The sequence below is a fragment of the Falco biarmicus genome, chromosome 11 (genome assembly GCF_023638135.1).
Source record: "Falco biarmicus isolate bFalBia1 chromosome 11, bFalBia1.pri, whole genome shotgun sequence".
In the NCBI taxonomy this organism is placed as follows: Eukaryota; Metazoa; Chordata; class Aves; order Falconiformes; family Falconidae; genus Falco; species Falco biarmicus.
The window spans coordinates 27,557,429-27,582,302 of NC_079298.1; the positions used below are offsets into that span (position 1 = coordinate 27,557,429).

The 24,874-nt window shown below is 36.7% G+C and overlaps 1 protein-coding gene across 1 annotated transcript in view; it reads right to left on the bottom strand.

The window, feature by feature from the left end:
* Positions 1 to 1,120: 1,120 nt before the first annotated feature.
* CDC73 (cell division cycle 73) overlaps positions 1,121 to 24,874 on the bottom strand; it is a 112,780-nt gene continuing 89,026 nt past the window's right edge. Inside the window, exons 11-17 of the mRNA XM_056355954.1 lie at positions 22,595 to 22,652; positions 19,530 to 19,565; positions 19,077 to 19,164; positions 12,434 to 12,595; positions 10,427 to 10,527; positions 6,937 to 7,078; positions 1,121 to 5,674 (exon numbers count right to left, since the gene is read on the bottom strand). Coding sequence (XP_056211929.1) covers positions 5,638 to 5,674; positions 6,937 to 7,078; positions 10,427 to 10,527; positions 12,434 to 12,595; positions 19,077 to 19,164; positions 19,530 to 19,565; positions 22,595 to 22,652 — 624 coding nt within the window. The 3' untranslated portion in view covers positions 1,121 to 5,637. The remainder of the gene's footprint in view (positions 5,675 to 6,936; positions 7,079 to 10,426; positions 10,528 to 12,433; positions 12,596 to 19,076; positions 19,165 to 19,529; positions 19,566 to 22,594; positions 22,653 to 24,874) is intronic.

The following is a 24,874-nucleotide window of genomic DNA, read 5'->3' on the forward strand; positions in this document are numbered from 1 at the left end:
CAAATCTGCAGTTAAAGATCCTTGGAGAATAACTACAGACATAATAACAATAATTAATTGTTACATCTTCAACATTTTTATGTTCAAAACCTCAAAGCTTCATTACTGCAGGTCAAACCTACACAAGAAAGAAGCATGATGAAGCACTCTGTAGGTTATACTTGCCCTTTTTTGTAAATTTTGTTAACTTTGTAACCAACTCTTTCATACATAACATGGAGGGGTTTGTGCTTGTGCTTGCACTGCCCTGTTTGTGCACCGATGAACATGGGACAGAGGAACAATTAATGGGGGTGTGCTAAGCCGAGGTCCTCAGAAAGCTGCCAGGTTTGGGAACAGCCCCAGTTTGGGAGACAAAAGCAGCAAGAATGAGCCAGGGAAGATGATGAGGGGTTGGAGGGGTCTCCTGGACAGGATTTCAAGAGAGCAGGAACAGTGAAAAAACAAGCAGCAGTTTAAGGTCTTCTTTACATCCTATTTCACCAATAAAAATCCATTCAGTATTATGAAACTACAGGGTTGGTCTTGACTGATAGGAACAAGAGAAACATGCTTTTTTTGTTTCTTCTTTCACAGCTTAGTTGATTATTGTATTTCGAAACACATGCCCCTGTAAAGTCTTCAATATATTTTTGCTAAGAATTTTCAAAAGTTGCAGTTGAGCTGGTACTAAACTATTAACTCCATAAAAACACCAATAACATAGTCCAGATCTTAAATAATAGGTCAAGTGGCAAGGCATATCCAAAAATTTATTGAAAGTTGTCATTAAACAGATTTATGAGTTATGTGAGAGTTTAAAGGTTTAACCTCATGAAAGGTTTGTCTTCTCCTTTCATTCAACAGTGGCATCCCCATCAGAATCTTGTAAGGTTTTAACCTGAACCTTCAAGACTACTGTCAAAATCTGGGCCCACTGACAGATAGGCCAGAATTCATGACCTACAAACTCTTTTAACTAAACCTTCAAGCAACCACAGCTGAAGATTTACCTCTGACAGTTTTCAGTGACACATGCAGGAACCTTGCAAAGCAAATAAGTAGTTTTTCTGAAATTGAAATCAAACAAACTAAAGCAAAAGAATTCACAGATGCAAATAAAAACCATAAACCAAGATGCTTTTCTTACATATTTTATGTACCATCTCATATCTTTCAGTTTTACACGTGAACTAGTCTCTGCACTAAAGTTTCAGACATTTGAGATTGTTCTTTGCATTTGCATTCTTATTAAAAAATTATAAAATTTTTGTTTAAAGAAAAATTAACACAGTACACCAGTCTGGATGCATGGCCTGTTGCTGTGTACCACCTACCAATGAATTTTTCGGGACTACATCGTTATTTTCAAACTTGCCCTCTACAATAGCATCACCACTGAGAAGAATAATTTACAGACAAGTCAATGACAGCTGAACAACGGGCTCTATGTCACCCACTGGATCACAGTTCCATTAAAAAGCCACCTTTATCTTTGTCAAGTGCATGAACTCCACTGAAACATACTTCATACCCAAGTGATCTGTTTTCAATCACCGCCTCAGAACTGTTGTATCGTGTTAACAGGCTCAGGATAAAACCAAACCAAAGAAGGTAACTACACAATTACTACTGAAGTATGTAACTGTTCAGAGAACAAAAGCAAACCTGCCATTACTCTTAAGAAAAAAAAAAAAAAAAAAAAAAAAGAAGTCAGTTAAATAACACACAAGCAGCTCTGAATATGACATTCAGAGATTCCAGGTTGTGGCACATTTTTCCTCGGATTAGCTGAACTGTAACCTACTTGGCCAACAGTTTCTTCAGGCAGGGATTTTAATTTTTCATAAGCACACTGCTCTAATAAAGTACTTGGCATTAGTTATGGCTTTTGAATTAACATGCATTCATGACATTAAATTTTAAAATCACTAAGCCATTAATTTTGACCAGCTTTTTCTTATTCGTATATGGTTTGCAAGAATTAGCAACAAAGTGCATATTTCACCAGCAAAAGAATGAAAGCTGTACTAATAAAACTTAGTTTTGCAGGTCCCTGCAGAGAATGGTAATATTTTACATACCGATTGCATATCAAATGAAAGCCAAAACCAAATTTGCTGTTCTGATAAAGGCTTACTCTGTCAAATGGAACATAGTAGTTCAACTTATGATCAAGGGCAACTTAACACACAATCTGCTATCTACATTTTCTTCCGTATTCAGAAATAAAAAGGTTTACAACATAGCAGAACAGTTCTATAAATCACCTAGCTCAAGCACTGACTTTAGTACCCATTTGTGAAACTTTCCTGCTACACAAATTTCCAGGTAATAACTAAATAGCTGAGCTCAGTTGCGGATGCTGATCGACAGTTTCTGCAGGTATGCAAGTCCCGGCAGCTGCCCTACTTCACCTTACAAGGAGTTCCCCCTTTGTCTGCTTTGTTCAGGGTAGCGTTCAGAAAGCTCAAATACTATAAATCATAGGTATTTTAGTTTTTAACATAAACCCGTTACTTCAGATATATCTACTGGCTACTATAACCTTGCTACTAAAAGCAATAATCACCTGCTGACAGTATGGGAGCCCAACAGCAGACTTCAAAACCCGTTTTCATCTCGTTTTATCTTGTTTCGTCTCCTTCATCTTGCACTTATGAAACAGTGTAGAGTTACGACACTGAAGATGTTTAATAGAAACAGCCAGTTTGGTATCTGATTCCCATGCTAGTAACATTCTACTGTTCAATAAACTACAGTCAGTAAAGTAGCTCAGTTTTAGTTATACGTTTTAATTGAGTACAATTTACACACTTTATACACTGCTAAGTAGTGCGTCAAATTTGCTCAACAATAAGACTGTGGCTCACTAAAACAGATGTCTGATCCTCCAGCTTCCTCAGTTCTTAGTATCGGTTTTCTTTATTACTCTACATTAACTTGTAGATAAATTAAGCATAACGTAAGTGTCTAAAATTCCAGCTGTGTTACAAAATGCTGCTGTAAGGCTAAATTTTTAAGTCCAAGTAGTTTCGTAATCTATGTGCAGTTATTTATAAAGGCAGCAGGAATGCTATTCTGACAACCTAATTAAACTTCCAATAATGTCAGCAGGAATCTGATTGCAAAATGGCTCATTTTATAAACATCACTACTTTTATGACTAACAAAAATATGCATGATCAGGTGCCAACTCCTTCACAAATACATATTTTACAACTTGTGTTGTAAACTGCTTGCAAGCACAAAATTCCAAGATGTTAAAGGTCTATGCTCAATCCATAAAAAGTGGCACAGTTCATACAAAGATTTCATGGATTTTGTTCTTCTGCCAGTTTCGCTTTCACGTAACTGCACTACTTTCAGAGAAGTTGCTCCCAATATATACATGAATTTACACCTTAATCAAGCCATTTCCTGTATACAATATCGGACCTGGGATTACACATGCTTTTAAAACACAAGTGAAATACAGGAGAAAAGAGATAACTGGACCTTGCCAAATTTTAAGGCCACTATATAGTCCGTATATCATGGCGCACGTGAACCACACAATTCTTCAGAATTTGCTTTTTAAGTTTGCTGCCCACTGTAGAAGTCTCTTTGAAACTGCACGGGCCATGAAGTACTGATTAAATCTGAAAAAAATTACATTTCTAACTGGAAGTCCTTGAAAGTTAAAAAAAACATACATGATATCCCACTGTTTCAAGCAGTAATGAACCCCAAATGGAACCAGTTCCTCATGGTAGCAATTGCTGTGTTGACAACCATTACAGCTTTTCTAATTACAGCACGGGTTAAAACAAAGCATTGAATGTTTTAGCTCACTCATGTATGACATGGATACATTTATAATAAGCTGAAGTATTGGGAAAAAATAGTCATTTGGTACTGACCAAAGCCCACACAAACAGGAGACCTTCTAGTAGTTCTGTATTGCCTGCTCTTCTCAGTCACTTCCCAGAATCCGTTCAAAAACCCAGTGTCAGCTTCCTCAAAGACTGGAGTCACCAGGGTTTTTTTGTTTGGCGGTTTGGGGTTCTCTTTTATGTTTCCATTAAGACCATTTAAAAATAGTAGTCTCAAGATAGCAGGGATGAAAACATAATAACAAGTCCGACCTCACAGTCCTCATAAATTTAAGACCTTGTTTTAAAAACCTCCTAAGGGTATGTGCCTTCTGTTTTTATCAAAAATGAAGGTAACATCAAATAAAAAGCAAAACTAATGAAGAATAGGTAGAACATTTTACTTTTGTTAAACCTTAAATGTAAAGTATATTAAAAAACATGGTTTGGAATTTCAAGAACAGGAATATAAACATGTATTTTCTATCCCAGAAAAAAAAAAAAATCCATGCGGGTGTTACAGTATTTGATCATTCTCTACATCCACTGGTAATGCAATATCAATTTAATGTTATTAAACAGATACAGAGATACCATAAATTTCATACAAATATCAGGGTCTTCTGGCCTCAGTTATACTGCAGATCAAGCAAATCTGTTCTTTGGTAATTGGAGGAGGCTCATTTTCCATTCCAATGCAGGACTGTTAGGAGGCCATATCAGCCACTCGTCTCAGAACATTACAACTCTTGTAGACATAGCCTAGGCTATTTTTGTCACAAGAAAATAATATTAGATGTGGTATTAGAGGTATAAATGCAGAGAAGTTAAAATTATTCATTCCTTGTGGCAGCCATTTCAGGACAAAAAAAAAAAATCCAAACTCTCCTTCTCTATTCATTGTTTAATCTAGGTAACATTTAGACTCATATGTAAAGGTATTTTGATAGATGGGAATGTACACATGCACACCTTCAGTTTAAATAAAGAGACCTGTGTAGAGAATGGCAATTTAAAGTTAACATGACTTGAAGATATTCCTATAATAAAGTTTAAAGATCTAGTAAACTGGGACATTACAAATCCAAAAAAAGTGTTTCTTAGTTTTTCATCTTCCCTTTTTCAACAAAGACTGACAGAATATACATATACAGGTTGACATTTTCATTTTATCCAAAACAATTTTCACTTTGCTCAGTTTGCAAGTCCTATTGACTAAAATGTAATATCATTCACAACAAAATATTTTCAGTAAGTGAAACAATAAGCAAAGAAAACCAAAACTAAGCTCAGAAGCTAAGTGGTTTAGAAAGCCTGGTAACATCTATGTGTGCATAAGTGTGTCTATAATTTTTTTTTTTATACATTAGATATATATAGACACACACACACATATATACACACACACGTGCGCACATGCGCACACGCATACACACATTTGTAACCTGCAGTGAAGATCAATCTATTTTCTAATAAGGAACAAAACACATTATTTAAAAATGTGGCTAATTTAACAAAACAGAGAAGAAACTGCTGCTATCAAAATATACAATTTGGATTGCAGACTAGAAGGCTAACAACATTAAAAAAATAGTTTTAAGCAAAACCCCTTTGCTTCTGAATAACAACAGGTATCAACCTGCCATAGCACGAAGCATCCAAACAAGATTTTATAAAAAGTTTAAACTGTGACCCTTCCTCATTTGTAAAGTTCTTGACATAGTGCGAGCTCTGGTCTCCAAACTGGAGCCCCTTTCATGTTTTCTCAATCCATACTTCAGGAAATAAATGGCAGCTGAAGGTTTCAGAATCTCAAGTGAGATTTGTGCTTTACCATATACCTGAAAAAAAAAAACAAAACAAAACAAAAAACACAACAAACCCAGAAAACAACATTACCACTCTTTTGGTAGTAAGGAATTTTACTCTCCAGAGTAACACACACAGACTTTGTTAAAAAAAAAATAAAAATCTTATAGAATTTGCAAGTTGCCAAAGAGATACAATGTCTTATATGCCATACAGTTCTGTATTATGCACAATATTTGTCCCACAAATACTGGGAAGTCAGCTAAAATCTTTGCTTCAATGAAAATTCAAGTTTTCTAAGGCATCACATAACTTCTAATATTGAAAGGCTGTTGTTAAAGATAACTAGTTCATTCTGAGAATTCAGATATTTAGTTTAGCTGAGAATTATAAATAAGAAGCCACAGAAGTCTGATGCTTGGAATTATTTTGGCAATTCCCATAGGATTTTTCTTTTTGAAGTTCGCTTAATCGTTCAAGCAGTTTGCTGTGCAATCAACATGAAAAGATTAAACATTCATGAAATGCATGGGCTTCTCCCTTCCCTCAATATTTCTCCAACTGCTTCATGATAAGAAAGTTCCTTCTCTGCAACATGAAAAAGGTATTGCAATGAACTTCCTATTCAGACAGGCTCTGAACCACACAGAGGCAGAAGCAATGCTGCTCGTGCTCCTCCATCCCTCACTTCTCACAGAAGGTGGGGCTAAGTACTCGGAAGGCCCCTAAGATACAGAAGAACCCCCAGTCGAAAACTCATTACGCGTGCCTTATCTTTTTTGACTTCCTCTTCTACCCAGTGCTGCGAACTCAAGGGCATTGGGCTAAGATAATGTTTTGTGGCTCTTGATCCTCAGGTAGTTTCTCACTTTTTCCAGACTATCATCTAGCGAGGTGGAAAGTGAAAGGAGGAGAGCTTGTAAGCTCAGAGATGCAGTCCAAGGAGAGAGCTGGGGGAACAAAGGAAAACTCTACACCACCTAGCTTGCTCTCCATTCTTTTCCTTCTCCCTATAATAAAGGGAGGTGGGGAATCATGGTACTAATAGATGATTGATGGTAACTACCCTTCCTTAAATCCATGCGTATTATACTATGGAGATTATTTATAGTCTGTAATAAAATAGTGGTATATATTTAACTATCATCAGGAAAAATCTAAACAAGCAGTATTTTTAAGACATCTGAACAATGTTTTAGCCAAGTTGTATACAATTCCCTTGTTGCCATCACTTTTCATTCCCACCAAACATTGTAAAAGCCTGAGCATAAAGGACTTTCAACAGGCAACATACCTGTCCAATGTTTCCCAGAAGCGTAGAAATACTGGCCTGTCCAAGTGTCTTTTGTGGTAGCTTAGTTCTAACACTGTTACATCCCATTTCTGTACATTTGGATCCAGACGTACTTCATCATATTTGAGATGAAAAGCTTTAACTACAGGAAACAGGAGAACATTTAGTGTACAAACATGATGACTTTCCAGGGTTTCATTATTAGTCAAAGACAAGTCCCATGACGTGTCTCTTTTTCAGAACAGAGCCTAAGAACAAAACTAACTAGCCCATCTCCCCAGAAAGTCAACTAGTTAATAAAGTGCACCAAGACCCTAAATAAATTGGTCAGCGGCCACTATCAGACTCTCACACTATTACAGGCTTAAGTAAAGGGCAGCCCCTACTTTTAGATGCATAGATTCCAGGAGAATAGCAGAAACCCATTGCCAATTCAGGTACGTTTTCTCTGGCAAAGAAAGATGCTCTTTCTGAAAAATCTTTGAACTGACCAAGAATTGAAACCCCAAGCATTTCTGAGACCATTGAGGAGGAAGCCTGGCTATTTCCTGAAAGTGTGTGTAGAAGACTGATAGTAGAGCACCAGCGTTACTCCCAAATGCTACATAAAGCATTTCTGAGAAACTTAGTTACTGCCAATTTCCCTTGATTTAGTACTCAGTTAAAAATGGTAAAATACTAACAGTTATTTCACTCTTGGGAAGTTTTGTCACATGTGAGTTATGTGAAGCCTAAGCATTAACATAGTGAGTATTAAAATATTCTTACGACTCTTCTTGATTTCCTTAGCCAGATCGTAGTTCTGACATAATGCAATGCAAAATATTTGAGTCTTGTACAATTCCTATCTGGAAGCCAATGTGATGCATTTCCTACTTTGGAAATTATTGGAGAAGTAAAGCAGAAGAATTTGACCATGCTTGTGGAAACTAGTTATTTTTAATGCTATGGTCATATCTTTTTCTGGTACCACTCTCTTCATTTTTTTTTTCCACAAAATTCACGTTCAATTGTAGCCAAATGGCTATAATATGTAATAATCATGTGTCCCCTTTTCCAGATACATGTCGATCTATAAAATTATATATCTAGGAGCTTTCTAGAAGATTGGTATCTGATATTAGCTTTTTTCTTCCCCAGTTAACAAATTAAAGTGATCATCTGGCTTGTACCACTGTCAGATGAATTCCCAAGCTTTGTGAATTAATACTAAGAAAACATATACATTATCTTTGCTACAAAATGCTGCATGTTTTAAAATAACTCCAGAGAGAGCAAAAAGATATACCGGGGCTATGTATTTACCGAAAGCTTAATCAACACTTGACAGAGCCTGTCCATTAAGGTTAAACGATATTGAGCAGAACACAATCCACTTCTGAATCCGAAACAAATTCGTGTTAGAGTGTGTTAATGTGGTCTAGGAGCAAGACCTTTAAAATGGTATTCAAAATTAAATATTTCTTCATTAAAGTGACATCATGCAAAATTTCATCTCAAACATTCACTTGCAGATGCAAGAAATAAGGTCGTTTGCTACATGAACATTAAGCACGCAGACCACGTGTAAAGGAAACTAAGGAGAACAATTTTAGAGGCTCAACTAACAAAATGCTACGTGACATAGTAAGTGAACAAATAAAACAAATTTGACAGGCTCTGGTCCAATACAAATTTCATCGAGGAATTTTTTATGGCAAGCTACCTGCTTGTTCTCAAAAATGACAATGATAAGCTTTGAGTATTTGTTAATCACTACGGACCCCATGACTTACATGAAGAAATACAAACTGCAGATGAAACAATGAACTGTTCAGATCCCAGAAACCCTATTTACAAAGGATACTGAAGACTATAAACAGTGGCAAAGCGGTTGCTTCAGGAAAAGGTAAACACATACAACCAGACGGACATTGCCGGTGCTCTCGCCATCTACACTGCTTTTATTTTGAGGGGTAAGGACAGTCATTAGAAAAAGCCCTACAGATACTCTTATCAGGAAAACGTTTTTTACAATACCTTACTTTGAAACAACAGAATGCATTTCTAAAATTAAAAAAGGTTCATTTCATGGACAAGTAAGAACAGATATCCTTCTTTCACCTGAAAAGCTTAAGAATTTGTACACTTCAGTCTGAACTATGTATCTATGATTTTGATCTTTTAGCACAGCGAAGACTCCAATAACGTCAAAGGATGTCATAGCAATTCCTGTAGCCCTCTATACATTTATATGTACATAATGTTAAAATTAATAGAAACTAGCATGCAACTACTAGCTAGACCTTAAGTATTTAACAGCATTTTTCTTGGGTTTGCATTTCACAGTTTTCATTTGCTCTAGATAGTCATTTTGAAGTGATATTTTCTCCTTTCATTGGTCTCTTTTGTTAAACTTTTTCCTTTACATTGACTTTCTGGCTCTTTCACTCCCTCCCTGTTCATGCTCAATCCCTGCTTAAGCAACTAATTCCAATTCAATGTTCACAGACACATCCTTAGCCATCTGCCCAACTCTTCCTTTTTTGCTTCTTATCAAACTAGCATTCTCCTTCCAACTTCTGCTTCATATACCAAATATTTGCACACATAAAACCTGATCAAACTTATTTCCTTATCACACTAACTGGAAAATGACAGACTGAACTAAGATGTTTTTTGGTTTGTTTGGGGTTTTTTTGTTTGGTTGGTTTGTTGGGGTTTTTTTGTTTGTTTTTTTCTCTTTTCTTTTCTTTTTGTGTGTACGTGTTGGTTTGTTGGTTTTGTTTTTAAAATCTGTAGCTCAGAAACCACTGGACACTTTAAAAAGGTCTATTTTCTAAGGCAACTTCACAATGAAGCAACAGAGATCAGAAACTGACAGTTCCTTTAGATATTAATGCACACCTTACCATCAGCAGAGGGAACTGTGTGAGAAAAGTGCAGTGTGTCTGCAAGCATACTGGGCATCATTGTGATAACTCAAAAACCTGGTCAGATCTAACTCAGTGGTAACACCTAGCTCACAACTTAAAAAGCATTTGTACGTTACTAAAAATTTCCCATTTTTTCAGACAGCATATGATATTTGTAAAAATTTCTTAGTGAATTACTAGGTGATTAATCCTCTGTTCACAGTATTAATAAAATCTGAAGACAGCCTGTAAACCTGTTAGCTGTGAAGTGTTATAATATACATTGCCTTTTTTTTTTTTTTTTTTTTTTTTTTTTTTGAAGCTTGGGAAGTAAATTTATACACTAGCTATTTCTGAACCTCTTGTAAAGATGACAGCTCTGAGAAGATTTCCGTGAGCTTCCACAGGTCAGAACAAAAGAACTGCAGAGGGCACATTAATATCTGCCATCTGTGCAAAGATCTAAGCCCCTGTCTTCTCAGCCACCCAAGTCCAACAGCACTTCGGCAGTGTTTTGTCGTAAACACCCCACAAAAAAATCCAGACGGAAAAAAAAACCCCAAACCACTTAAAAAAAACACAAAACAACCCCTTACTTTTTGCAAATATATCAACAGGAGATCCGTCAGGCAAGAGCCAAGGCCAGCCTTTGAACTGCCAAGCAGGACCCTGTACAAATACTGCCACCACACGGTCCCTACGAAGACAGGGAGACATGGACATCTTGAAGACCTTGAACATTTAAATTACAAGCATTCTTAAACATGCAATATTACTAGAATAAAAAGCTATGCTAAGGAACAGCAGTAGAGCACATTTAATAACCACACCTCCAGCACAACTGCTTTTTCTCTGTTAAGCCAAAACAAAAATATTTCATGTGATTTTCCTGGACTTTAAGCTCTGTCCCTTTGCAGAATGCAGCTCAGTTTCTCGTGTTACATTTATAAGCAAACAGTGTTTACTCCTGGCCATTATTACTTTGCTTTTTAAAAGTGCTTCAACATCTTAGAGATAATCTTCTATGAACAACACTGTAAACTGAGACCTATCAATTTAAAAGCCTTTATTCGGAATAGGTAACTCCTATTCAAAAAATGTATTAGAAGAGACAGCTGCCAAATTTCTGCAAAGTGCATCATTTATTGTAAGGGTGTGTAACCATCACCTGCAGTCTAACAAAATAAATTTGTGATTAAGATGAAGCTTTTACATAAATAAAATTAAAAAAACCCCAACCTTTGAGAACAAATGACTTTCCACATACGGCCTATCTTTGTCTTGAACATTTACATAATCCAACCATGTTTCCTACCAATGACAACAAATTACCTCCCCTAATCTCATCCCCAAATTTAATTCATTATAAACTCTACCAAAACCCAAATGGAAAAGATTAATCAAGGTGGAGTTTTGGTTGGTTTTTATTTTTTTTTTTTCTTTTAAAAGGTAACAGGCTAAAGCTTTGACATTTAAAATGATGTTGCGGGGTTTGTAATTGCTAACTGAGAAAAAACCCCACAGCAACACATTAATTTTAAGATACTAATACCTGATTCTCCCTTGGATAAAAACAAGCTAAAAAAACCCACGCTACTTCATCTCCTTGGTCAGAAGCACTTTAGGAACCACTTTAGACAGTTCTTAAATGTTTAAGCATTAAACATTTTAAGTGCTATTTGATATTCAGCATTTCAAACCCACAGATTTCTGATGAGCTCAAGTTCTCAATACAGAGAACAATTAATTTAGAACAGGACTTTTTCAAAGTACTCCTCTCCATTAAAATCTAATTTGAAAGTTACAAAACCACCAAGAATGTCGCTGTGTGTGTCTAAAATCTTCACACTTGTAAGGAAGAAGTAAAAATGTTACCTAATCCATTACAACAACAAAAAGATGTCTCTCCAGAATTTTCCTGCTCAAAGAGAAATATGTTTTCATAGCATTGAAGAATGGGCTACAGACTAAATAATCTGTTTCCAGGTTTGTTTTGGTTTTTTGTTTTTTGGTTTTTTTTAAGTAAAAAGCTATCTATGATGCCCTTTCACAGACTGGGGCTCCCCCTTCACAAGTAAGCTCCCATCATTGAATCCAATTCAATGAATCTGATTCAACACCGAAATCACAGTTCAGTCTTTACCGTCTGTTGGATTTTCTTTCTTTCTTCCTTTCTTAAACTATTACAAAAGTTAGAATGCCAGATGCTGAAGGCCTGCAAATGTATCTTCCCAATAGACTCTCACTCAGAAAGCAGGCAAGAAAGAAGTCTTTTTCTCTCAGATCATGTTTCAGTGACTTGCACACTACAGCATCATGAATGATAAAACTAGTAAGAATATTCCTATTCAAATCTGTGGAACGTTTAATGTAAACCTAATGAAATTAATTGTGCTGCTCATACTGTTTAAAAGTAGCGTTGTAATTTCTGAAGACCATTTAAATAAGTTTAGTTGCATATTATTTTCAGCTGAAGACCCCTGTACAGTTAACCATCAAGTCCGTATCTTCACTTTTTAGTGAATTTAGTAGCATTGTATTGGTCCCTCCAAATTTTGCTTTCTCCTAGTTCAGTGATTTTGTAAAAGGGAAATGTATTTTACCAGTCTTGTGGCATAAGTTTCAGAGGTTGGTCTACGACTCGGTAAGGTACAGTAACGCTGACTGTAGTTCCCCCAGGCTGCATCTGGTCCTTCCTTCTCTGTATTAGGGTTTCATTCTCCCGTTGACAGCCTTGCTTCTTTTTTTCATCTGATGGTACAAACCTTGGGGGAAAAAAACCCAAAACATTCAGTAGACGAAAGCAACTTATTTGATGTAGTCAGCCAGAAAACCAACTTTATCAGACCTTTGCATTACTAGTAGCACTCACTGAAGCCATCTCATTTTCACTATGCCAAGCTTCCATCATGACTCATTCAGAACAACAAAAAAGTAAGAAAAATATTTTCTAAACTCTTATACTAAACAGAGTCACATTTTTTAAAAGGTCCTCTGCCCCTCCTAACTACAGCCTAAGCTGTTCGTATACATTCATGCACTCCTTGCCGACCTTATTAGATACATTTGCAGATGTGGAGCCAGATCACAGACTGCTAAATGGCTGTAACATCATTTTAGTGATCAAGGGTAACACGGGGAAGCGTGGGCACTAAGCAGTGATTGCCTCCTGGAGCAAATTTGAGAGTTTTTGCTATTAGAACCACCAGAATTAAGTTTTCTCAAGAAAGCTAGAGTTTTGGGCCAAAAAGGTTTTTGAGTGAGGTTTTGTTTTTTTTGGATGATGGTGATTTTACAATACCAATGATTCATCTGGTGACGACAACATACAATACTACAATTTTGGACTTTTTCTTTTTTTCCTAAATAGCTTCGCTGACAGATAAATTGCTCAGAAAATAAGGATCATGTGATCCTCCTGTCTTATGTAATCTCCATGTGAAAAAAATAAATGCTTAGGATGCAACCACCTCAAATGAGTTACAGATCTTTTATTTTGCAGCCCCCCACCTTAAAAAAATGCAATTCCATTTCAAGAGTCTCTTCTTTATGGAGATAATAAAATAAAATACACTGAGCATTTCTCAAAATTGGCATCATTAATGTGAGAGTAGTGTAAGCCTTTTTACCGATGAATCTCAGTGGATTTTGTCAAAAGGAAAGACAACTAAGTCATGCATTTTACAGAACTAAAACTATGTCACAGGAAGAGAAGCTGATGTAGCCAGTGTCACCTGCCGGGCCAGTAAAAGAGCAGAGCTCAGACCCACGTTCTCCTAATATTCTATTCAGAACCACCCAGCTGCACTACTAACACCTTTTGCCACTGACATTTCATTTCCAAAACTCATGATAAAAAGAAACTCTATGTTTCACTTAACTGCAAAAGTTATCATGAGTACCGGTGCTCCATTTTAGAAACATAGTATGCTAGATAATTGGTAAAATTTCTCTTCATTGTACTACAGATGGTGCTTTTTAAACATTTACTACATTTTCAGTCAAGTTGTTTGCAATATTTCTATTTGTTCTTTTAAATCTATTTCTATTTGAACACTAAGCCCAATTTGAATGCGCTTAAACAGGCAGACTGCACTTCCTATTGCTGGAAAAATAGAAAAAGGAATGAAAAATTAAATGAGGAAGAGGTCATTATTCAGTCAATGTGAAAATACAAGGTTTTGCTAACATCTTATAGCCAATGAGAAAACAGCGGGGGGGGGGGGGGGGGGGGGGGGGACGACGGGACAGGACACAACACAACACCCAAACATGTTTTAAGGCAGCATGTGGAAAAGGTCAATAAACCTTCAAGCAATCTGAAAAGTCACATTTTATATTTAATTTGTAAATATGAGGAATCAAGCACTTTAACCATTTTAAATGGAAACAGGGACTCTGCCAAATCAGACAAGAAGTAATACTGCTGCTCTACAGAGCCTAATGATTTCACCACTGTATTTGAGACATCTCAGATTTGGCTGACAACAGGCATTCTCAATTCCACTTCTAGCTTTAAATGTTTCTGTGTTTAAGAATTAATTTCAACACTAGTTTATTGACAGTTTCTCTCCATTTCAGCTAGAAACCTGTGTTACAGCCATTAAGGCACCATTCGGCTGTGCTTCAGTTACGTATCTTTTAGAAAACAGCCTCAGTTTTATTTACTGTAAAAATCTGAATGTTTTTGAACGCACTTCTCCAGGACAGAACATGAAATAGCTTATTATTGGAATTTGCTGAAGGAAGAAGTGTCCATGGGCAGATTCACATGGCACAGTAAAGATGACGACTGTTGTAAAGAAAACACTGAAGGAAATGTTTACATATGTACAGAGAGTACGGGAATAAAAGACAGCTTACAGAAAGTTTATAAAATATATGCTTGCATTTCCAGGAACCATCGATTCAGTAAGTATAATAAAAGCCATGTGCTCAAGAGTTAAAACTCAACAGAAATTACTGTATGATTATAAATAATAGTTTACGTGACCTACTCCATCACTACCTCAACATAAAAGACAAGCGTAAGAAATCTGAGTATTAAAGACGACACCAAAAAACCCATCTTCTCTTGGGAATTATCTGCCACAATACTACAGCTGGTGGCTTAACTACACATTTGTACTTGATACCTTTTTAATCATCCAACACACTGGAAATGTGTTCTGAAACCTGACTGAGCAGGTGCTCACTTGTGTTTTGTTTTTTTTTTGTTGCTTCTCCAGATTACTATTCCCTAGTAAAAAATATTTTCCAAACCTACTTAGAATCGATTTTTATACACCTACTAGGAAATTACCAACACTCAATTCTCTTGCTGTTAATTACCAAAATTATTATCCACATAAGAATAGGTGCAGTCTCTCGCTTTGAGAAGACAGCAGGTCCCTTTCCTAAGGTAACGGGTAAGTGATGAACAAGACTAAATTATGGGAGGTAATTGGTAAGATACTACCCACTGAACTGCCAGAGTGGCTCATGCCTAAGCTCTAAACTCACTTGAATTGCTAGCATTAACTTTAGAAACACTTTCACTGAGGTCAGGTCAGCACTTTCTGGCCCCCAACTCAGGCACGCTGAAAAAATGCATGAGCAGAGCCCAAGTTGTAACTCCAATGCTGAACAGTAACAGAGATCATCGTAATACACATTTGATTGTGTTTAGAATTGGGAGACTCATTTTTATAACCTTCTCAATCTTTTTGTTAGATTACAGTATCAAAAGCTTCATACACCTATTTTTGCAAGAGAACAAAGCATTTTTTTGGTAATACATCATCCCCGAAGCTTTCAGATAGTTTGTTCAATATCAAAGATGAATAAATCTCAGTGAGTTGCCTGGCCACATATGGTGAAACTTATGAGTAAAAGCATCATCATAATAAAAATACATAATCATTATCCAATCATTTACACCTGCCTGGTACAACTCCTGCCTCACTTTTTTTTTTTTTTTACACTGCCCATGTAAAGCAGATGCATTGCTTCTGAAAAGCCTAACTTCAGTTATCCTCAAATACTTCATCTGGAAAGCCAGACTTTACACAGTAATTATATCTAGTGTTGCATTCAGATACTGAATAAAAATAAAGTGTATCATACTAAATATTTTTAATAAGATTTACAATATACCATAACATATTGCAGTTCTGATTTTAAATTAAATTATATGTTTTTATTATTTTAGAAACTCTTCATTTTTATCTTGTATTTGGCTCCTTAGAAAAATAAACTTTTAGGAAAAAAAAGGTCATCAAGATTTTTTGCATATTATTCAGTATGTGATTTATATATATTACAGTTATATATAGAAATGTCATCCTACAAAATCAAAGTTGCAACAAATATATCCAACAGACAAATCAGATATCTTTAAAAAATACTGTAAACCAGTAAAATGCTTCCGGTTTAAAATAGTATGTATTTCATTGTACTGATGATCACTTTCTTGCTTTCCCTATTCTCTGTCTCAAAAAAGAGCAAAACGTTAGTGATGAATTGAAGATGCTAAGCATCATACAAATGTCAGCCAAATTTGGCAAAGGAAAACAACCTCAACTTATTACAGAGCTATGAAAAGGCTTACTAAAAAAGTTGGTATTAATCAACAGGTTTCTTTCAATCCTTGACAATTGAATTTAATGCCTCCCATAGTACTGGATGAAGACTGTCCTCTTTATTTTACAGCCACCAACCTACAGTGTCTGCCAATGATAATGCAATTACTTTTTCTCATATCCAAAGTGACAATGTTTTGCATTCCAGTTACTTATTAAACAAAACTATCTTAAAAGACAGAGATTCCCAGCAATGACTAAATTTTGATTGTAAGTGGTTTGATCTCTAATTATAATTTTAGTTAACTTTCTTCCTTATTTTGTTTTAAGAAACATTTAAATGGAGGGAGTCATAAAAGTTGGTTTTATTTATAAAACCCAAATCCCCATTTTCTTTGTTACCACACGCTTCAGAGAACTGGGCTGCCTCAGGTATCAGGCACGGAAGAAAAAGCTGCCCTGTCAACCGCCCACATCACACGAGCATCACAGCTCCCACACCGCCACCCTGGGGGCCGCCTTCTCCCGGGGTTCTCCTGCATTTCTTAGCGGTCTCCCCTGCAACAGCTCTCACCCTTCCAGCTCCAAAAACCCCTTCGCCTTGTGCTTTGTCATTGAGCTCCTCTGATGGCTAATGGAAGCAGGCTGGTTACCTCTAGAAACACAAGAAATTCACATGTACTGGCATCTTCCCTCAGCAGGGGTAAGGGAGGAAGCATTAATCTGGGTGTGTCTTTTCTATGTGGACAATATGTCTTTACTCCAAAACTTGTGGCGATGACACGTGCTTTCCAAACCCACCCTTCTGTCAAATTTAGCTCAAAGTGTGGAATAAGTTAAAGAAGGTGGTGACTTAAGAGGCAGAAATTAGATGTCTTTCCTTGGAAAACCATCACGTATCTATCAATCACACTCCACATCAAGGCTAGTTCTACACTCTGCATACCTGAACAGTAAAAACAATCCCTGCAGCCATTCCTAAACAAACTACTTCAATAAATTTGAATGCAAAAGTATACAGGCCAGGTGGCATATTTTCTAGAAGAGTGCTAGAACTGCCATGGCTAAATTAATATTTCACTCTTCTGAATTCTGCTATTGCACTTCTGATTCATTAACATACCTTGCTTTTTCACTTTGTCTTTCATACTTGTTAACTACATCAGTGTCCTCCCTTGAACTCTTAAACTTTATTTCATTTTTTTCTGGATCACGTTCTTTGCACCCTAACGATCAGCCTCCTCTTGAGGCAGGTCTCAAGAAGTTAACTGTACCCCAGTGGGGCCAAAACCAGTGCAAGCCTTCTAGCACAGATATACTTAGACATAACATATAGATGCTTTATTCCATTATAGATGTTCCTGTACCAGAAAGTCACAAGTTACAGATTTAAATCCAAGGCTTCCAGTTGTGAAATATTTTTCTTAAACATAAAACCCCACATAAACAAGAAACATCCTCTGTCAACACAATTATACCAGCCCAGGAACTGTCTGAACATTAAACTATAATGTTAAAAGCCAGCCTTCTCTCCAATTAAATATTTTGGAAAAGGCACCAAGAGTCCAATACACTTATTGGGTCTTTAATGATAAATGGCAGTAATCTAACAACTAGAAATAGCTGGAGATCAGAAGGTACCTGGTATCTCACTGCACAATTTCAAAAACTAGGGCAACTCCAGTAAAAGCCGTAGCACCACAATAAGGACAGCCTATTTTTGAAGAAAAGCAGTGTATAGTCTCATAAAGGACAAGCAAAGCACTGCAGATGGGAGAAAGAGCAGCTCTCAATTTTTTTGAACGTACCACTGCGGACAAGCTCTAACAGTGTATTTCTTTGTGAAAATGGCTGCCTGTTTCACAAGAATAAACCAGTGTTAACAGATAGGCAACTCTAAATACCGACAAGGAGAAACATTTTTTTGGGGGGGGGGGGGGGAAGAGGGGGGGGCTGGTGGTGTGAGGCAAGTGGGGTGTGTGTGCACACACAGGTTTTGTTGTTTTTACATAACAGGGAATCTTACCTTATTATAAAGAAAATAATTTGTAGTGTTGATTGCATTCAGCCATAATGAATTAAATCTTAGAAGTGCGATGCAACAAACAAATCTTAGTAACTCATTAATATTTTTCTGAATGAATTTGCATCAATACTGAAAGACAATGTGTATTTCTGTTGTATGCAAACTCAAAAAAAATAGTCTTTATTTACACAACCAGCTGCCCTCTGCTCAGCTGACACAGTTGTTTTTCTACAACAGAGGCCACCTTCCAGTGGCTGGTAACTGTGGTCATTTGCCAAAATATTTTCTGAGCTCCATAAGCATGCTGCCCTTGCTCATCTCTTAAGTCTTCTTCCATTGTAAGGGTTCATTGATCAGTTGCACATGTGTGCATTTACATTACATAAAAGAAAAGCACAACAGACATCAGAAATGGTACCCTAAGACTCTCTTGTCACTCTGCCCATTAGGCCCACAGATCACCACCACGCAAAAACTCTGAAAATAAGTTCTTGGGTTTTTCCTCCTGTTCAAGCATTCATTTCTTTCATACTCTAGTCTGTAAGACTAGCTTGTCATGAGACAGTAGATACTCCCTCTTGCTTAATTACTAATTTGGTGCCAGTACACCTTTATATCTGAAAATCATTTTTATACAGCATGTTCTAATCAGCTACTTACTTCAGATCTTGCAGAAGGTCCTTTGCATTAAGCATCGTTATTAAAGAGGTCGTGGCTGCTGGAATAATGATTATGGGAGTTCGAGATCCTGTAGAGATAATAAAGTTACATTTGCCTGGGGGGTTTCTGTTATGGTTTTGATTGTCAGGGTTTTTTTCATTAAAGGAACTGTACACAAAAAGAACCCCCTTGCTTAACAGAGCAACACCATAAAAAAATATTCACGGAAAACTGTAGTAAATCTTTTTCTAAACTGAAGGCTTTCGTTCACCGAAAAAATGTACTCCTGTATAAGGAGTCTAAATATGGGTCCTATCCATATTTAGCAAAACAGAATGCTGTCTGCGTTCCACTGCTTGTTTATGCTGATGCTTCTGGTTGCAGCAAAAGATAAAGTGGGCACAATTCACACAAAAATGAGAAGGACTGTGTTTGAAATGAATATTGACTCACCTTTTTTCTGGTTTGGAGGTGGTCTTGCTTGGGAAACTGAGAAAAAACAGACAATACAGCAGGAATGATTAATACGTAAATACAAATGTCATCATAAGGCAACATTTCAATGTTTTTAGTTGCAGAAGTGAACAGAGAAAAGTCACACTACAGTAGTTAGATCATTTTCACAGATGCAATACAAAAAGTTGAGAAGTAGTTTGGGTCTCAGTATTCAGAAGAGAAAAAGCTCCTGACTGTCTGAAATAAATGCTAGGACAGTTGAGTCAATCTCTCCTGATTTTACTAAAACTAGTCATCCCCCTCCATCCCCTCAAAAGGCTGGGGCACTACACCACTGACAAAAATTGCCAGCAATCTTGAAAATGCTGCTGGTAGCTCTTAAGTTCAATGGTGCTGAACGAACAGGAAGACTGTTTCACACAGACTTACAGACCCTCACCTTCTCATTAGTTATTATTGTGCACGGTATCTGTAGGATTTAGCTATCCTTAACACATATAGAAGTTTCAACAATCAAAACTGAATCCCAGGCTTACTCAATTTTGCATTGCAGTTTGAGTTACACAAGCTCTTTGGGTGCCAAAACCAGTGAAGCTTAACAGATATGATAGCACTCAAGTAAAAAAAAACAAAAACAAACCACCAAAAAAAACCACAACTAAAAAGCACAACACAACAAAAAGGTACCCAAAACAAATAAACCTCCAAAACCAAACAACGAACAAGAACACACAAACAATACTGGCCAGACAGAAACCAAAGAATTCCCCCAATTAAATGTTTCTACTTCAGTCTTCCAAGTTGTGACCTCCTCACCATGGGAGATCCTTCAGTCCAAAGCTGGAGAAGAATGTTTCTTCACTTTGGTGATATTACTGAATAATCTGACTCCCTTCAAATGAACATTTTATAGTTCAGTTTTCAGGAGTGCTAACTCAAGGAAAGAACTGTTGTGCTTGATAATTATCATATGTGTTTATCCAAATTCACAAAATCAGAAAATAGTGAGTAGTAGAAAGACTGATGTAGACTAACTCAAGTCTTAACTGCTACTATGCACAACAAATTTCATTAACTGACTTCCAATTTCATAGCACCAACTTGCTCATGTTTATTTATGACCAACTGTTTCAAAACTTCCTAGAACAGTATAAATATTCACAACACATAGTTGCCATTGTTGAAATATTGAGACCATATCCTTAATTATCTTTTCCTGACACTGTCAAATGCACAGATATAATTGGCAACACCATATTGAACTATGTGAACTTTACCTACCCAATGATTTTTTTTAATTATTTTTTTTTATATCTACAGATCTCCTTATGTAAATAAGTTCCTGAAATACACGGGCATTTCAGCTGCCCTAAAAGGACAAAAAAACAATTTAAGAAATTTGATAGCTGTAACAAGACAGGTTAGTAGAAAAGCTGGTACGGCAGAAAGGTGAAGGAAAAAAAAAGTTAAAAGCACATCTCATTTTTTTCAACTCGGTCTTGTACAACTGTTTTATCCAATTCACCTAGTGCTTCTTATGTGCAAAGCAGCATCCTCCTGGAAATGGCATGTTTTAAATACTTTGACTGCTAAGAACAGAACAAGTGATTTTTTCAGAAGTTTCAAACCCCCCAAAAATCCTATAATGGGCAGAAAGTTTTGTGGTGGGTTTGTGTTTGTGGTTTTTTTGTTGTTTTTTTTTTGAATGAGGCAGTATATGCTTTTCTTCAGACTTTATTCTTTCTTCTACTTACAATAGAGTGGCAAGATAATGGATTAGACTGGCCTTAGAGAAGGGCAGTATCAGTATAACCTATATAACGTACAAACCCCACACTTCTGCCAGTTAACACGCATTAAGTCACAGATAACAGTAGGGACCTGTGACAACTCAGATTTCTGTTCTTGCCACTTCTACCCATCTCATACCACTGTCTGTCAACTCCATTTGCATTATTATGCTTAATGGGGCTAGGGAGGTAAGTATGACAAGCAGCCTGACCTTTCTAGTACCAAAATAACCAAACAGAAGAACCTGTGCACAACAGCATTGAGATACGCCTGGCAGTATTCAATACTAGGCTAGATTTTTGAAGAAGAATCATTTTTACAGTATTAAGTCTTAGTACTAAATCCTACTGAATCTCAAGGAATTAGCAAGGCACTCGTTGAAAGCATTTAGTAGTCTCAACAAGTATAGGCATTACTTCTAGAAAAAGTATATTCATTTTTAAAGGTAGCTTTGTTTCCAAAAAACCCAAAATGCCCCCTTCCCAATACCTTCGTAACATCATCTTGTTCTTAAACACCACCTTTCTCTTGAGACTTTCTTCCATCAAACCAGAAATTCTCACAGTATGTAAACTAGATGCAGATATGCACGTAGGTGTTTGGAAACACTGATCCTCTCGTATACTGTCTGCACTCTTACACTCTTCTAAAAACTCTTCTTAAGAATTTTTTAAACTTTTTTCTCATTAAAAGAAACCAAAGTACCCATATAATTCTGTCTTCAAATCTCAATTTCGGATTCACTCTGACATACAAAATTGACTTGGAAGCTGAAGTCTACGAACTGGTAATTAAAAAGCCAGTTTAGGATTCTGGCCCCACTACAAATACCTTAGGTGCTAAAAAAGTGTGAAGAAGTAATGATAACACATTCAGAGAAAGACTTGCTTCTGATATATTGTAACAGAAGTGATTATACATCTCTTTTTGAGATTAGCTTTTCTATTTAGCTTCTTTCTCCTTGGAGTATAAACCAGCTTTTATTACATATTTGAGCTGGCATTTGTGAACTACAAGAACCAAGAGGTTCGTCAGTTTTTAATTTCACTATTTCTATGGGCTAACTGGGCACACACTGAAGAGAATGAACCCAAGCCCTGTGGTATAACATTAATAATAAAGTTATGTGTTATTTCCTATACATATGAAATTAAAGGACACAAATAAACAATCCCCACTTCATTCTCCAGCTAACCTAAATTGTAAATAGTACTCCTTTAAAGCTCACACTTGTTTGGAACAGAAGCATAAGTGATAGTAGGCTTCCTTACCTGGTCGTGGTACTGGCTGTGCTGCTGGAGTTTGTGTTTTTCGAGCAGAAGCGCCTTCCTTTTAAAAGAAGGCAGAAGAAGTAACATTAACAGACGAGCATCTTGTCAGGTACATAGTTTTTTAAAATGAACACAGAACTACAGAGGGTATCACGAGAATGAGGGCAATACATTTCCATTAAAGAGAAGAAAACAGCAAAAATATTCAAAACTCTTTACAGATGCTGTTTTAGACTTGGGGAAGACAGGCAACCTCCTAAGCATGGTTTACAGGTTTACATTTTAACCATCAAAACGTCAAACATTTTTTCTGTATGCAAAAGACATCTTTTCGCTCTGTATCATTGTTTCATTTTACCTATGATCATTTTCACCAAGGGTTAGTAATGCAAATGTAAGCAACTGGCTACAGAAATTTCAAAACAAGATCTGCTTAAGCTCCGGATGGAAAACTAGGACCAAGAAATTGCAATGCATTCCTGCCTGGAAGAGTTTTAGTGCCCAGAAATAGCACTCTAGTGGTAATTAGTTCTGCTCATGCCTTATCCAATTACCTTAATGTAACAAACAAAAGACCTCCACTACTACCTATTCCTGTTAATGCTGCAGAGTCAACACACACCAGAGAACAGTGAGGTCACACATGTCTGGTTCCAAAGCAACACTGAACTCCAGCAAGAATAAATTCCCTTCTCAGTTACTGCTGTGCAGCCTCCCTGAACAAAACATACATTAGTAACAATGTAAAAAAAACCAACCATGCTATATGTGCCAGCCACTTCGATTTTCAAGGCTGACAGGAAACCCTGTCATTTTAACATGAAACCCTGAATTTTATCTGAAAATTACTTCAACGCTTTGTGAAGCGTATCCTACAATGGTGAGACACTCAGAAAGGTCAGAGATCCTACTCTGGGAAAAACCTGCTGGAAAAGACTCTAATACGGCATTACTCCATTGGCATGCCAATGTGTAAACAACAGTGTGTTTTGTAACTCAAAAAAAGCTAATGAGCAGGCAGCCTCGAGTTCCATGATTTAAATAACACAAAGAAACTGCTTTTAAGTTTCCACCATTAAAGTTAAAACTGTTTTTATCTCAAGAGCTGTGAAGTACAAATAGAAGATCACTTGACAAGCCCTTCGGAAAACAAAACGAGCCATCCCCGATTAGTTACAATAGGCTGGAGCTGACATTTGCTACGGTGCAGCTTTGGTAACTTTTACAGTCAGCAACCTCCTGGTAATCTTCACTAGAAGGATTTAACCCCACACTGCAAGAAATGGATTAATCCCAAGTTTTGCTGTACTCTCTTCTGATTATTAAAATACCAACATCTAAGTAGGGCACTTGAGTCAGTAACTGTTATTTCAAGACTTAGTTTTTTAGCATCTAAGAAAAGGTATTTTTGCCAGTGTCCTTTCAACAGTAATTACTCAGAAAGCGGTAAAAATCAAAATTCCACCCTCTGAAAGAGCAGCAGTGGGAAAGGCTGACAACCTTTGAGAGAAGCCCCGTGACTGACAAACAGGTATTTGAAGCAACATCACCAATCTTTTAACCAAGAAAGCGGAAACAAAGCATTTTGCATGTTTCTATTAAAAAAAAAAAAAAATCATTTTCTGGGCAAAAAGACTGTTCCTGTGGTGGACTAATTACACAGTCTGAAGAACTACCAAGAAATTTCCCATAACATTTCCTTACATTCACCGCAGTTTATGAAATGGAAAGAAAAACATCAAGCTAAAGAATTATCATTTCCTGCGATGCCAAGTCTCAAGCTTCTAAATCCAATCCAGTTTGCTTGGATGCTTCACTATTACTGCTGCAGTCCCACAACTCTGTTCCTCTTTCCTCCACTACAGAATCAGTAATGCAGCTTCTCTGCCTCCCCCTCCCTTAGTGCCTGCAACGTCTCAGACCATGCAGGTCCTACAGCATCTGCAATGAAGGGAGGGAACCAGGAGCTGCTTCTGAGCTTCTAGAGTTTTTGGGAATTTTTGGAAAGTATTATAATCAAATTATAACCAAAGCTTTGCTTTGGTTTCCATTTGACTTGTGCTTGTGACCCTGCTCTTCACCAAAATGTCCACAAAGCACCAGAACATACATAGTCTAACAGGAGCAGTGGCTATCAAGCCTGACAAAATACCTGGTATATTAACTATTTGAGAGTTGTTCATGCTTTCCTCTGAATTGTCTTCTCTACAATGATTAATGGGAAACTTAGTGCAGAAGCCTAAAACGAAAAGGCAGAGGGCTTGGAGAACGTTGCAACCA